Source organism: Manis javanica, chromosome 2, assembly GCF_040802235.1.
Source record: "Manis javanica isolate MJ-LG chromosome 2, MJ_LKY, whole genome shotgun sequence".
NCBI lineage: Eukaryota > Metazoa > Chordata > Mammalia > Pholidota > Manidae > Manis > Manis javanica.
The window spans coordinates 70,097,722-70,113,904 of record NC_133157.1 but is presented as its reverse complement, the minus strand read 5'-3'; the positions used below and the strand labels follow the sequence as shown (position 1 = coordinate 70,113,904).

At 36.2% G+C, this 16,183-nt stretch overlaps 1 protein-coding gene across 1 annotated transcript in view; it reads left to right on the top strand.

Annotated features, from left to right (window-relative positions):
• ALDH1A1 (aldehyde dehydrogenase 1 family member A1) overlaps window positions 1–15,633 on the top strand; it is a 55,211-nt gene extending 39,578 nt beyond the window's left edge. The window contains exons 10-13 of the mRNA XM_017673276.3: window positions 1,598–1,762; window positions 4,580–4,737; window positions 10,345–10,419; window positions 15,021–15,633. Of these exons, the coding sequence (XP_017528765.1) occupies window positions 1,598–1,762; window positions 4,580–4,737; window positions 10,345–10,419; window positions 15,021–15,093 (471 nt within the window). The 3' untranslated portion in view covers window positions 15,094–15,633. The remainder of the gene's footprint in view (window positions 1–1,597; window positions 1,763–4,579; window positions 4,738–10,344; window positions 10,420–15,020) is intronic.
• Window positions 15,634–16,183: the final 550 nt, after the last annotated feature.

The window sequence follows — 16,183 nt, the reverse complement described above, 5'->3', positions numbered from 1 at the left end:
CTGGCTGTAGGATTACACTGTCATTATTTGAACACTGAACAATGAATTGCAATATTTTTAGAAGTTAGTGCCCATCTCAGTTTTGCAACAAACAAATCCTTTTACCCTTTATCTCCCACAGCATAAGCAGGGTAGGGTTGTCACCAGATACCTTCTCTGGTCACAGACAGTGAAAAACTCTCACTTGGGAAACCCATCTTGAAATAAAACCCCCAAAAATCATGTTTTTTAAGTGCATAGTCAGATTAATATTTTGGAACTGGCCAGAAAAGCTTAGCATGAAGGTACATGGATCCTTGAACTATTTACTGACGAATTACAATTTCAATCAAGTGGAGCTAACTAACATAACACTACTGCTTAGTTTTAAATACTACGCAATAATTTAAATATCAAATCGACACTTATTAAACAAACACTTCAATTTATTTGACCTACTGAAAATGAAGGAACATTCAGTTTAATATTGTGCAAGAAGGAGCACAAAGCAACCCTGTAACAAATACTGGGCCAGATTTTATAAAATGGTTTTTGTTTTCAGATAACACTTCATCTAATTGGATATGGGGGCCAGGTTGTGTGCAGTTAAAAATCTATGAAACCTTTTTTCTGGGCCTTGGAAGATGGGAGAGATTGCAGAAATCAAAAAAGAAGATAAAGGACAACACCTTTTAAATAGGACAAGTTGAACAGGGGGCCCCAACCTTACCTTCTAGAACGCTGAAGTTTTTCCTTTAAAATTGAAGCCTAGCCACATCTGAGACAAAGCAGTCTCCACCATTCAGTGAAAATCCAAAAATCACCCCATATTCAGCCTTCCAAAACAGGAATTCCCCAATTCCAGGGCATGGAGGAGAGGTATGCACCCCTGGTGTTTTCAGCCAGAACTCCGAACTCATTTTTTTTTTCCGGACTGAAAAATTGTTACACAAACCATTTAAGTTCTGTAATTCTTGTCAGGTATTCAGATGGGGCCCACTTTCCTGAAGCAGAATGGTAACATTCAGGACAGGACAGATATTGGAAGCAGACCTACTGACCGCTGCAAGGGGCCCTAAACTGAAGGGGAGGACCAGGCTGTGGTCAGCATGGATGGTCAGGCGTGAGGAGAGCCCAACGGAGGTCTAGGAGTCTTCTGAAAATCCCAGAGCATCTCTTTCCAACTGCCATACTTCCTTAAACCAGTACTACTGTTCTCTTTTTCTCTTTTCACTCTTTTTTTTTCAGTTAGGGCTACAGTTTCCCCGTAGGGTGTTTGGTTATTAACAGGCATTTCTTCCAATGTTACATAAATGACAGTTGTGTAAAAAGGTTTCCATGTGTCTGCAGCATCAATACACTTTTCTCACGTAATCGTCAAACAAATATGAAATACACATACCTGTCTTCAAGGCTTTTGTTTTTGTTTTGTTTTCCCAGAAAAGTCAGGAGAATAAAATATGCACAAAGAAAGCCTTTTTCAGCTGTTTTGATGGAATATTTGACTTCATAAATATATCCTAGCATTTTGAATTCCTCATTAATAGGCCAGGCAATGCATTGCCTTTACAAGGTGCTAATTTACTATCTTCCTTTTCATGTGATATTTTTCAAATAGATTGATAAGGAGCAATATGAAAAAATACTTGACCTCATTGAGAGTGGAAAGAAAGAAGGGGCCAAACTGCAGTGTGGTGGAGGCCCATGGGGGAACAAAGGCTACTTTATCCAACCCACTGTTTTCTCTGATGTCACAGATGAGATGCGCATCGCCAAGGAGGAGGTACGTACGTGGTTTCATCCTGTTCTGTTCCCTTTGTTGCCCTGTTTTGCATGTGCATATGCAAAGTATCCCTTCAAAATTCTTTACTTTGAACATCTTTCTCAGTAGAAGTTACTCTTCAATACTGTTTTGGGTAACTGTTAAGTTATTTGTAATCAAGACCAAATATAGTAAGGAATTCATGGGCCAAACACAGATTAAGATGCTTAGCAATTTCTAGGGGCTTCCCCACAGCCTTAAAGTAATAGACAAGAAAATTCCTTCTTCGTTGTTGCTTTTTCTCCTTTGGAAATAATATATTTGAAAATAACTGATAAGGGAAAAGTAATATGCAGTTTTTTAAAATTCAATTTCTTATTTTGAGTTAATTGGAGATTCTATTGCTGCTGTGAGAAATAATACAGAAAGATCCCATGTACTCTTTACCAAATTTCCTTCAATGGTATCACTGAGTAAAGCTACAGTATAATCATATTCAACCCCTTCTCCATCTCCTAGCAACCATTCATTTTCTTCCCCATCCCTATAGTTCTGCCTTTTTCAGAACTTTCATATAAATGAGATACATTATATGTCATTCTGAGTCTGACTTCCTTCTCTTAGCATAATACGCTAGATTGATCCAAGTTGTATGTATCAAAATTTTGTTACTTTTTTATTGTTAAGTAATATTTATGGTACACATGGATCACAGTTTATCCATTTGCCAGTTCACAAATATTTGCTTCTTTCCATTTTGGAACTGTTAAAAATAAAGATACTATAAACAAACAAAAAACTACAGTATAACATGATAGTAAATATGTTGCCATTGATAAAGTCAAGACACAGAACATTTCATCACCACTTGAACCCCTTATGCTTCCCTTTAATAGCCAAATCCATGGCCCTCCTATCCTATCCTTAACCCTTGGCTTTCTCTTAACAACTAATCTGTTATCCATTACTGTAACTTTTCCATTTCAAGAATATTACAAAAGTGGATTCATACTTCATGCAACATTTTGGCATGTTTTTCACCCAGCATAATTCTCTATTGATTCATCTAAGTTGTTGCACTTAAGGATAGTTGTTTCTTTTTATTGCTGAGTAGTATCCCATAGTATGGAAATACCACAGTCCAATCATTCACCCACTGAAGAATGTCTGAGTTGTTCCCAGTTTGAGATTATTATGAATAACACTGCTATAAACAACAGGGTACAGGTTTTATATCAACACAAGTCTTTATTTTTCCCTGGGATAAGTGCCAGAAGTCAATTGCTGGGGCATATTATTGATGCAAGTTTTTAAAAAACTGCCAAACTGTTTCCCAGAGTAACTGAACAATTTCACATTCCCATTAATAGTGTGAGTAATCCAGTTTCTCTGCATCTTTGCTCATGTGGTGGTATAACTATTTTTAATTTTAGCCATTCTGATAGGTATAATAGCTCATTATGATTTAAATTTGAATTTTCCTAATGGCTAATGATAGTGAACATCTTTTCATGAGCCTATTCCAACTTCTTTATGTATTCTAGATACTAGTCTTTTTTTGGATACGTGATTTGCAAATACTTTCAACCAGTCTGTAACCTGTTTTCATCTTAGCAAGGTCTTTCTCAGAATAAAAGTTTTTAATTTTGAGGAAGTCCAATTTATCCATTTCTCCTTTAATGAGCAGTGTGTTTTGGTTCTATGAACTCTGTTTACTCCTAGATCCAACAGACATTTTCCTGTGTGTTTTTATTTTTCTACAGGTTTATACCCTATGTTTTACATTTAAGCCTGTGCTCTATTTTAGGTTAATTTTTATATAAAGTATAAGACTTAAGTCACCCCTAACACTTAGATCAAAGATGAACAGCAGAAAACTGTTTTATCTTTTCTGATTTTTATCTCCCCTAACTTACATTTCTGAGAAAAAATTCTGTTAACACTCTGAGAAGCCCCTCTTTTATTTAATTTTAACATATGTTTTAGGAAATATATTATAGGAGCTTCATGTTTAAAAGAAAACCCAGTGTTTCTCTCCCACCTTGGCATGAGATACAGAATGAGTTGAACTGGGACTTGAGCTAACTAGAAATTCTAGGAACAGTAAAAGAGCTAGTTAGGCTGGAATGTAGAAATTGTGATTTCAGTTTCCTGTCTTATGATTAAAGCCTTTGCCAATGAAATCATGCTGTGGTTGGTATGGGCTGGTTGTGGATTTGAGCTCTTGTAGTCATGAGTCACTGATGTATGTAAGTTGCATAAAATTTGGCTGAGGAGTTGATCTGAAAAAAGTCATATTGTTTCACCTAATTTCACCAAATATGAAAAGTTCTAAGTTCCTTTAGAACATTTGATATTTTAATTGATGGTACAGTGATACTTAAAATATTATGATTATTATCAATTATTGCTTGTTCACTTATCTAGTAAGCAAGCATTGATTTTTCAGGTTAGCTATTAATGTAGTGACTTGGAAGATGAGGAAAACTAGAGAAAGAATGGAAAATGTTCTTAAATGGAAAAAAACTCTCAAATTAATGATTTCATGCACAATGGTAAGTTCTTGGAAGACTAATTACAACATCTAGAAAATAAGTATTGCCTTATTTATTTGTACCTCATCTTGTTCCAAAGAGAGTTTAACAAGGACCTTGCCTGTGTTAACCTCCCATTCTAGAAGCTACCATTTTGATTCTTACACAAAGGTTTATGATGAGAAGTAAAAAAGAATCTTAATCAAGTTAGGATAGTTTCTAGGGGAAAACACTACAATACCATTTAAAATATGTAGTTGTAACATATTACTTTGATTTCATTCATTCATTTCTTGTAATATAGATATTTGGACCAGTGCAGCAAATCATGAAGTTTAAATCTTTAGATGATGTCATCAAGAGAGCAAATAATACTCTTTATGGCTTATCAGCAGGAATCTTTACCAAAGACCTTGACAAAGCTATTACAGTCTCCTCTGCTCTGCAGTCTGGGACAGTGTGGTAAGTCAAACTGATGTGATACTGCCTTTTCAATGTGACTAACGTTGAAAAGTTATTTTGAGCCATTAAAAAAAATTTTAGTGATGTAAAATTGACATATAACATTATATCAGTTTCAGGTATGTCACATAATTGATATTTGTATACAATGTGAAGCAATCACCACAATTAAATCTAATTATCATCAGTCATCATATAAAGTTAAAGTATTTTTTCCCCTTGGGATGAGAACTTTTAAGATTTTTTCTCTTGGCAACTTTTGAATATGCATTAGAACTTTATTGACTGAAGTTGCCCTGTGGCACTATCCCCATGACTTACTTATTTTCTATCTGGAACTTTGTACTTCTTGACCCCCTTCACTTATTTCTCCCACCCTCCAGCCCACTTCCCCTCTAGCAGCCACCAGTATGTTCTCTGTTTTTATGAGTTTTGTTTTGTTTGGTTTGTTTTCTTATTTGTTTTGAGTTTTAGATTTCACATCTAAGTGAAATCATATGGTATTGGTCTTTCTGTCTTATTGCACTAAGCATAATACCCTCAAGGTCCATACATGTTATCACAAATGGAAAGATTTCCTTCCTTTTAGTGCTGACTAGTAATCCATTGTATGTGTAAATACCCCATCTTTTTAATTCATTCATCTATGAGTGGACACTTAAGTTGTTTCCATATATTGGCTATTGTAAATATGCTGCAATGAATAGAGGATTTATATATCTTTTCAAAAATACTGTTTTCATTTTCTCCAGATAAATATCAGAAGTGGAAATACTGGACTATTTTTTGAGGAACCTCCATAGTGTTTTCCATAGTGGCTGCATCAATTTACATTCCCACCAATAGTGCACAAGGGTTCCCTTTTCTCCATATCCTCACCAAATTTTATTATTTCTTGTCTTTTCGGTACTACTTATTCTAAAAGGTGTGAGGTGATCTCTCACTGTGGTTTTGATTTGCATTTCTCTGATGATTAGTAACGAGCATCTTTTCATGTGGCTGTTGGCCATCTGTATGCCTTTTGTGGAAAAAATGTCTCTGTGGAAAAGTTCCTTTATATTCCTTTCTTCTTCTCTTGCTCTCTTCTCTCGTAGTTTGATGCCTTTCTTTAGTGTTATCTTTAGATTCCTTTCTCATTATCTTTTGTGAATCTAACACAGGTTTTTTGTGGTTACCATGAGGTTCACATATATAGCAGTCTGTTTTAACTTGATAGTAACTTAAGTTTGAATGCATTCTAAAATGTTAGCAATTTTAGTCCCCCCTCCACAGTTTATGTTTTTGATGTCACATTGTACATCTTTTTATTTTGTGTATTCCTTAACTAATTATTATAGTTAATTTTACTACTTTTGTCTTTTAACCTTCATACTAGCTTCATAAGTGATTAATCCACTACCTTTACCATACATTTATCTTCATTGCTGAGCTTTTAAATTTCATATAGTTTCTTATTACTAATATGTGCCTTCTTTTTTTTCCAGCTTAAAGGAGTCCATTTAACATTTCTTGTAAGGCCATTAAGTAGTGATAACTTGCTGGTAGAGAATTCTTATTGGAGTTTTTTCTTTTTGTTACTGAATTAAACAAACCTGGGTCCACTCACCTGATGCACAACAAACCAAACACTGACATAGGGATGGAGTGAAAGAAAGTGAGCATTTATTTCAGGGCACCATGCAAGGAGCATGGGTGGCTGTTATCCAAGGTCCCAAAGTTTCTGTACAGTTGCAAGCAGGGGTTTTTAAGGGAAAAATTATGGGAAAGGATTGCAGGGTATGTAATCAACTCATACACATTTTTCTGATTAGTCAGTGGTGAGGTGACAAGATTGTTTCAGGAATCTTAGCTATCAGTCTTCTGGCTGCACCCATTCTGGGATCAGGAGGCTTATTGTCAGGAGGCAGCCCATTTGTTGAGGTCTAAATTCCTGCAAAATATCTGAAGGATACATGAATCAAGGGTTTATTTGTGTCCTTTGTGGAAACTAAGAGTCCTGTGTCTGTTTAGTCTGCTTTTCCTTGGTTTGCAAACTCCCATTTTCTTGAATTACCCAGTCTAATTTTCACACTCAAGGTCATGATTAAGGAACTTGGGCTTCTCTCTGTTAATGAGAAGTCTGAGAGACTTCATCTAAAGGGGACTACCTACCTATACAGTTACACTTTCAGCACTTTGAAAATATCATGCCACTGACTGGCCTGCAAAGTTTCTGCTGAAATATCTACTGTTAGTATTACTGAGTTCTCTTGTCCATAACAAACTGTTGTTTTCTTGCTGCTTTTGAGAGTTCTTTCTTTACCTTTAACTCTTCCCATTTTAATTATAATGTACCTTTTTGGGTCATCTTACTTGGAACTCTGTCTGTTTCCTGAATCTGGATATCTGTTTCCTAACCCAGATTAAGGAAGTTTTCAACCATTATTTCTTCAAATAAGTCTTCTTGCCCTTTCTCTCTCCCTCTTCTTCTTCTTCTGTGGCCCCTATAATGTGGAGATTATGCTGCTTCAAATTGTCCCACAGGTCCCTTAAGCAATATTTACTTTTTAAACTCTTTTTTCTTTTTGTTGTTCTGTTTGGGTGAGTTCCACTGCCCTGTCTTCTAGATCACTGATCTATTCTTCGTCACCATCTAATCTGCTGTTGAACTCCTCTGTGTATTTTTCAGCTCAGCTATTATATTCAGCTCTGTGGCTTCTCTTTGGTACTTTCTTACATTTTGCATCTCTTTGTTGAAGCTCTCACTATGTTCGTCCATTCTTCTCCTATCTTTATGACAATTGCTTTGAATTCTTTATCAGGTAGATTACTTATCTCCATTTCACTAAACTCTTTTACTGAGGTTTTATCTTGTTCTTTCATTTGTTACATATTCTTCTATTTCCTTATTTTTTCTTGAGTCTCTGTGTTTGTTCCTATGCATTAGGTGAAACAGCTAATCTTGCATTATTGAAGGAGGAGCCTTGTAGAAGAGATGAACCTTGCCATAGCTCTTGGTTGTCTTTTGAACACTTATGATTGTGTAAACACCCTGATTTATTCTTGGTAGGTCCCACTTGTAGAGGCTGTGCCAAGACCAATCAGTGTTCCAAAGGGAGGGATCTCAGTCAGCACCCAGTTTCAGATGATTAGGAGCCACATCCTCAGGCAGTAGCTTTTAACATATGTAGATATACCCAGTCCTATGGGACCACAGTAGTAAACCTGCTGACCTCGAGACCAGGAGATCTGGAGGTGTCCTCTGAACAACAGTTACAAAAATTGGAGCTTCAGATGAGCATATAAGCTCCTCTCTGGGAGGTACCCACTGTAGTGAGGGCAAGGAAGAGTGCAAAGATGGGTTCTTCTTGTCTACATTCCCTAAGAGCACCTCCCTAGCCTCTAGATGTGAGGCAAAACTAAAGCCTGTCCCTTAGGCTGAAGTACCAGGCCTTTCTCACAGGAAGACCAGAAGTGTGCTTCGTTCAGTATGCTGTCTCTGCACTGCCCTAGAGGTGGTAGCCTGCTAAGAGCTGTCTTCCTGATTATTACAGTCCCATGAGGCCCAGAAACACAAACCTCCTGGCCACTAGGGTCAAGCAATCAATAGGCACCCTCTGTGTGGACTGCATGCACCTGCTAGCTTTAGGGGGTCAGCAGGAGAGCATTGCAGGGTGCATTATGCAGGCAGTAGAAGAGTACGAGAGGCAGGGCATGCCCAGTGGCCTCAGCAAGGCGGTGGGGTATGCTGTGTTGGCACACAGCCACAAGCTTTAACAAGGTTAATAATCAGTATGGCTAGTGGTTAATGTAGACTCTTTCTATGATAAAATTGTTTAAAAATTCAGCATTACTAGTGCTACATGCATATCATTTTGGCTTACTAAAGACTTACTCAGCACCAAAAGAAGTACATTCTATATATAATCTCACTCACACCTTGAAACAATCCCATTAAATATTATTACTCCCATTTCACAGAGGAGAAAACATGCTTAGAGAGGCTAGATAACTTTCCCTACATCATCCAGGTACTAAAGGACAGAGCCAGGGTTTGTGGTCATAGCATCTTCCTACCTTATAACAGGAAAGGATCACAGAAGGAGAATCAGTTGGCAAAGGTGATCATTTTGAACATACAATTTTCTCTCACTGAATATTTCTCCATTTACCTATACTAAAAGTTTAGTTTCCTTTGAAATGTCAAGAGCAAACTCATATTCTGCACTTTTTAACCAAGACACATTTCCAGTTTTGACTTTGGGGCAAGAAAATGTTCTATACCTGTGTAAGTAAGAAGCTTATATATGACATCCCACCCAGTGGCATGGGAATCCCCAGTCAGGAATTTTCTCTACTAATAAAACAGAGACAACCATATCCTTATTGTCATATATCCATGACCACAATAATGTTCTGGCATTGTCCCAGATATAGTTGTTGTATGGTGCTTTCAGGATAACTATTGAATCCCAGAGCTGTTGGGATTTTACCAATAATTTCAAAGTAGGGATCTGATTTTGCAGTTGAATGAGCAATTAAACAAGGCGGAGATAAGTTGTCTTTTGAATGTGTAACTTTATCTAAGGAACTATACTCCAGGAAGAGAGACTTGAGTAAGAACTCTATGATCCAGTGAGACTGTGCAGCTCTGGGAATTGGGATAGCAAATGCTTTAACTGAGAAAACATCTGAATATTGTCTTATGATCAAATAACTAAACTCTTTCAAACATAATACAATTTATGTGGAAGTCATACTTTTGTTCACATATTAGAATAACATGAAGGGAGGGTAAAATATTTTAAAAGAACATTGTTTCTCCCTTAAATAATTTTTTTTTCTTTTCATGCATAGTAACAACCATATAGGTAATTAGATTTTGCTGTCCACTTGGAACCCCCGGAAATTTAAAGCTAAACAAATCAGCCATGTCCTGCATAACTACATTCTAACTTTTTTCCTTGTCTTAATCTTTTATAACTTTTTCTTTAATTCTAATTATTCATGTTTTTGTAATTATGTTTTTTCACATAAGCATATTTAAACATTTTATGAAATATGGCAAGGGATAAATAGAAATAGTGAGATCTAACTCCCACCAAGGCCTCTGTTTAAACAATCTGTTGAGCCAATTAGTGAAAAAAGTGACCTAAATAATACGCAACATATTATGTCATAAATAATATGCTACTTATGACAAACAAAAGACAATTGATTCTAGCCTATTAAACACAAAACTCTTATAGAATTAGGAAGCTTATTGGCTATAAGCAGTAAAGAACACACATCCAACAAACTCCAGACTCTAGCAACCCATGGGATCTCTCCTATAGCGTGTTAGCCATTCTGTCTTTTACAATTCACACCACAACTTCTTAGGGACATGATGCACTAAAATGACTATCCACACACAAAGTTGTACCATTCTATTTATTTCTAGGCTGTATATATACATACAGTTATACTTCTGCACTCTAGGGTACAGTGCTACATTTTAGTTAAAATAAATATATTATATTGAAATGAATGGAGTTGTTAAGGAGCCCTCTGAATTTCTAAAATTCAGAATTTGAGAGTTATTTCATAGGTTAAGTATGATTGATAAAGTCCTTCTTTGCTTTGCAGGGTGAATTGCTATAGTGTGGTATCTTCCCAGTGCCCCTTTGGGGGATACAAGATGTCTGGAAATGGAAGAGAACTGTAAGAACTTTGTATTAAGCTACTTACCTTGATTAAGAAAAATGTTTGTCACTCCCAGGGAATTAATTCAGAGTTGCTATTTGAATGAAAACCTGCCTTTGTTCTTTCCTGGAGATTCATGCCATCAAATAGTCTTTAAATACTGGGTTTATACCACCAGTGCAAAGAGATGATGGCAGAAGGGAAACATTAAGTTCCTACCATTCTCAAGGGACCATAGTAGTCACCTTACATTGGTTATTAAAATATTGCCTACTTTTAGAATTGCTTGCTGTGTATATGAATACAGTCTATTTGGGAATCATTTCCAAAAAGGAGTTGGAAACTACGAATTGGTGACTGTAAGAAGTGCACAAATATAAGAATGAGCCAGTTATTTGAATATACCTTTTGAATAAATTAGGTGCCCTCTCTCAAAATATTTTCAGTTTTAAGAGGAATGATTCTCATTTGTTGAAATATTATTGATGCAGACTCAGTAACTTTAAAATTACTAAAATTTAAAAGTAACCTGAATGAGTTACTTCTGGTACTAAAATCTAAACCGAAAGCAAAATTTGACTAAGGAAAACATGTTTTAGAGTCATGACAAAATTGAAAAATATATATATAAATGTATATGGGCCTTCAGTTGTTTTTGAGACCAAGATATATAAACTTTTAAAAATATATACACACATATGTATATGCAGAAAATTGAAAATATGTTTGATCAGTTTTATTCAAGAATTTCAACCATTTTATTTCTTAAAATGTTCTTATATTTATCACTAAATTTTAAAAGTCAGGAGGAAAAAAGATATCATCTACAAACCTCATGGAATCAAACATAGTAAAGCTGCTCATTTTTTAAATAGAAAGCAAGAAAAAATAAATTTCACTTTTAAGGGTTATGAAAGCACTAAATAGGTACATATTTTCTCATTTAAATAGATCAGCAAAATTACAGTGAAACAGCTCTCTTTGGGAAGCCAGTGAAAAGGGGGAATGATAAAATGATCCATTGTCCTTCTCAATATATATTCATTAAGAACTTGATGTATACTTAAGGACCAAGGAGCCCTAGAAACATGATATCATATTCCATCCTCCATAGAATTGTGATGGTAGGAGGGATATGTAAAAAGACATATAATGCAAAACAAGCTGCGTGCACAGTGAAATAAATACCAATAGACTGGGAGGTCATTGGTCACGGAGATAGAAGAGCAGTTAAAACATAGCACAGTATTACAAGTCAGACAATCTGGGCACCACCAGGGTATAACATTTATGGTATCTCTCTAATGCTCTGCTTTCATCTGTCAGATAAGGTTAGCCATTGTGGGTGGGGATACTAGTGAGAGAAGGAGGCAGAAGGTCTCTGAGCTCCTTCCTATGCTTAAGAGTCCCTGGTTCTAACCCCACTGGGAAGTCAGTAGATAAAAACTTTATGGCGGTTGATAGAATAAGAGAAGACCTCACAGAAAATATAGGACTTGACCTAGGGCATGGAACAAGTGGAGGATGTCAGTAAGTACAGAAGAGGGCATTCTTGAATAGAACATTACATGTTGCACGTGGAGGGGACATGAATTTGGTTGGCTGGCAGGGATTTATGGGGATGGGAAGTATGATTTAATAGTTAAATAAGACAGGTTAAGAAGTCTTGAATTCAAGAAAATTGGCTCAAATTTTATTAGTAAAGTAACAAAAAACCATGTATATCTTTGGAATGTTGCTGGGAGGTAGAGTGACAAAAGATCAGTCATTAAAATTGCATGACAGGGCAGAGAAAACATAACTGGAGACTAACTGACCTACATTTGAATCCTGACTACACCACTTGCTAACAGTGCAACCTGGTTCACATTGTCTAACTCTAGAACCTCTATTTCCTCCTACCTAAAATGGAGATGTTAACATTCCTCTTAAAATGGTTGTGAGAGTTAAATGACATACTGCAGGTTCATTACCTAGCATTCTTACAGTCACAAAGCAGGGACTCAAATAGTTTCTTCCTTTCCGAGTTCCTTTCCTTTATAATATCCATGTTGGAGAATCCCTTGGCAGAACTAATTACTTTGCACAAAAAGCTCTAAGAAAGGTTAGGTTATTCTGAAGGACAGTTAGTTCACTGCTGGTGCAGCAATCTAAACATTTCCCTAGAAGTGTTGAAGTTAAAATCATCAGGAGGGATGAAATAACTAACATAGACCAAACATGTCAATTTTATTGACTACAAATTGGTCAGACTTTAAGGTTGAGGCAGACAGAAATAAAATGAGAGGGAATGTAGGAATCAACTATCAGTCATGTTGTAAAAATCTGGAATGTGTATCTAGATAATTTCCTTCTTTACATATATAAATTCAAAGAAAACAGTCATGCTGTAATTTTTTACTTCAAAAATTCCAGCTGAGGATGCTACTGTTAATGTCTACCTGACGTCAAATTTGGGAAACTTAATTAACAAGTCATTTGCTGCTTGTTTAAAGAGAATTACTGAAGCCATAAATAACTTCATATGACTCCCAAGAGTTCAGTTACAATTTATCCTCAAAGAGAGAAAGGTCGAATTCACCAGTTGAGAACAGGGTCTTCAAAGAGACAAAAATAGTGGTGTACCAGTCCACGTGGTGGTGACGCCTAATGCCCAGCCCTTTGCTTCTCCCATCATGGTGCTGGCTGGAATGAGTTAAATACAAACATTCCATCAAAAGGTACTTCCTTCCTCCTGACCCCTTTGGAGAAAGGGAGTGTGAAATTATTGTAAGAATTGTTATAGAGAGGGTGGGCTTGCATGAATATTTTTTGCTTGATTATATTTGCCAAGTCAGTTCAGCAAACAGTATCTTTGTGTCTACTTAATTAGTGCCAGGCTCAGTTCTGGGTGGGTACAACAGATGTAATGGGTTACTACTACTACTAACAGTAGTAACGCATTGCTACAGCGTAGACCCAGGGTCAAAAGCAATGGTGTCACCTGGAAGTTTGTTGGAAATGCAGAGTCTCAGGACCCTCCATAGGCCTACTGAAGCAGAATCAGCATTTGATAAATAAGGTCCTGGATGGTTGGTACATGGAAGATTTTAGAAGCACAGGACCACACAGACCAGAAGGATAAGAAGAAATGTAAACATATGTTTTTCGGTTCTATCAGGAATATAGGAATGTCTGTGTATCCGAATAATACTAAGAAGCAGGACTTAATTGCAGCCTGAGTATGACAATAATCACTGAGTACTGTGTGGAGAGTTTCAAGTGTCCATGTAACTGAAAATACAATGGAACACCTATTGGCAAAAATCATGGGTTGATTATCTAACTTTGGGAAATAAAATTCTTACTAAAATATTATCCTTTAATGGGTTTCAGAAAACTGAGGCTAAACCCTTTAATTACTTTGAAAAACATGCCTACTGAAGCTTTTAGAAGGTATTTTCAGAAGCTTAATTGCTCAAGAAAATAATCAGTGTAAGAGAATTAGGTTACCCAGGAGAAAAAGATGTCTTCTACATACCTGTCTGCATAACCAGAAGGGAGGTGTAGAAAAGGATCAAGATCTTTTTCCTTTGGAAGCCTTCATGTACATAGTGTTAGGATTTCAAGAGGACTCTTAGGTCCATGTAATTTAATCCTCCCATCAAAACAATGCAGAGAATAATTTAGTCCAATTCTTTTAGTTATCTCTTCAAGGATGGGTAAACCAGTCAGTTTCCAAAACTGGCAGAAGGTCTCAATAAACGTGGTAACAAGATACCATGCTTCTCACTGACTGACTCTGGCTAATTCCTGATCATTCAGCTTGGATTTAAGTTATACAAGAAAATGGCAGGGGTTGTATGAACAGGAAAACCCAACCACAAAAAGCCTAAAGGCCTGAATGTGGCCAGTAAACCCTCTGCCTCTCTTAAAAACAAAATAAACAGAAAAGAAAGAAAGAAAGAAAAAACACTCTAACAATAAAACCAGGGCTTTTTTGGTTTTGCATTGTTTTGTTCTGTTGTGTTTTCTTTTGTTGTTTCCCAAGAAACAAAAGATATTGTTGAAACTACAGCCAGAAAATATTTAGTTTCAAGCCATATTAGGGCACCTTAGAAAGAAAACACAAGCATGGCCAGATTTTTTTTTTGCCCCCTCGTGACTTCCCGGCCAATCAGAAACAATAAATGTGCTAAGCTCATCTCTACTTGAATTTATAGTTTTATTATACTGCTCAAGTAACTAAACAGTACTACTTGTCTTCTTGTGCTACATCTGCCATATTCATTTGAACCTAAACTAGAAATGATAAAGTTCTTGTTGGGCTGAATTGTCTTTTTTTGTGATGAGCTTGTTCATAGTCAAGTAGAATAATGTCAAAAAAGACAATTTCTGTAAAAGCCAATGAAGTGTACATGATCACTTAAGATGCAAAAAAAATGTTTAAAAACTTCCCCCACAAGAGGATTTATGTAAGACTAGATATCTTGTGGTTGGCTGGCTGCTATTTGAAGCGCTTCTGTGCAAAGACAGTATTTTCCATCTTCCCTAGCTAGATAAGCAAGAACAAACTTGCACAAATCATGGACTGTAGTACATTTACACTGCTGTGCTAAATTCTGTGGATTTTTCTCTAGGGGCGAGTATGGCTTTCATGAATACACAGAGGTCAAGACTGTCACAATGAAAATTTCTCAGAAGAACTCATGAAGAAACTGAAGAATGGAGAGAAGAACCCTCAATGGTTAGGCATCTCCTACAGTCACTAATATAGTGGGTTTTAAACACACAGTTGTTCTTTTCTTGATTTTTTTTTAACATGAGCTAATCATAGTAAAATTACTATACATTAAAAACATGACATGTAGCTTATTCTCAAAGGATCATTTATCTTCTGATACATGACCCCTGCATCCTACCTGTAATAAAAAGGATGGATTTGGATGAAAGATGTCTCTAGCTCTGATGCAGTCTTGTGCTCTACTTTGTAGTTATTTGTCCAGAATAATAATCTTATAAAAGAGTAGCAGTTGCCATTTAGCTTCTTTCCTTTCATGACCCTTTGAGGTCCTTAACACACCTGTTAACTTCAGACTAGATGGGTTCTCTTCCTCTTCCCAATAGTTGTGAAGTGATTGTGGTTTGTCAGAATGATTCCTAGAATGTCATGTCTGCTTGTCAAATGAAGTAATGCCTGAAATACTTAGCTGTAATCTAAATATAAAGCTTAATAAAAACAACCTTGCATGATTCTTGTTAAGTCTGAATTCTTCCAGTAGAAGTTTTGGTTATGGTGATTTGCTCTCTCTGTTTGTCAAAAACAGTGTTAAGCAGACCATAAAGAAACCTAAAGACACATTTAAGGATAAAAGTCAAATACACTCATTCTTAAATAAAATAGTTTAGTTTCCAGGGCAATTCTTGAAATCAATTAGCAGACATTTGACACAGAGGTTCCAGCCCTTCAGTAATCATGTATTGAGTTCCTACAAAGTTCTGGGCACTAAATTAGGTGTTGTGAAACACAGGTGAACAGTGGCTGGTCTATTACCTCCAGGTGCTTTTATTTAATAGAAACAAAGACACCATCCAAAAAAAAAAAATCAACAACGATGGCGCCTATAATGAAAATGAGGATTCTGAAAACTATAGAATTGTGGTAATGTACCAAAGGGTAGTAATAATGACCTTTAACTGAGGCCCTTGGGAATAACCTCATGAAAGAAATTTGACTGGATATGAACCTTAATGAGGAGCAGATTTATTAAGGAGAAAAGAGATTCTACAACATAGGCTCTTA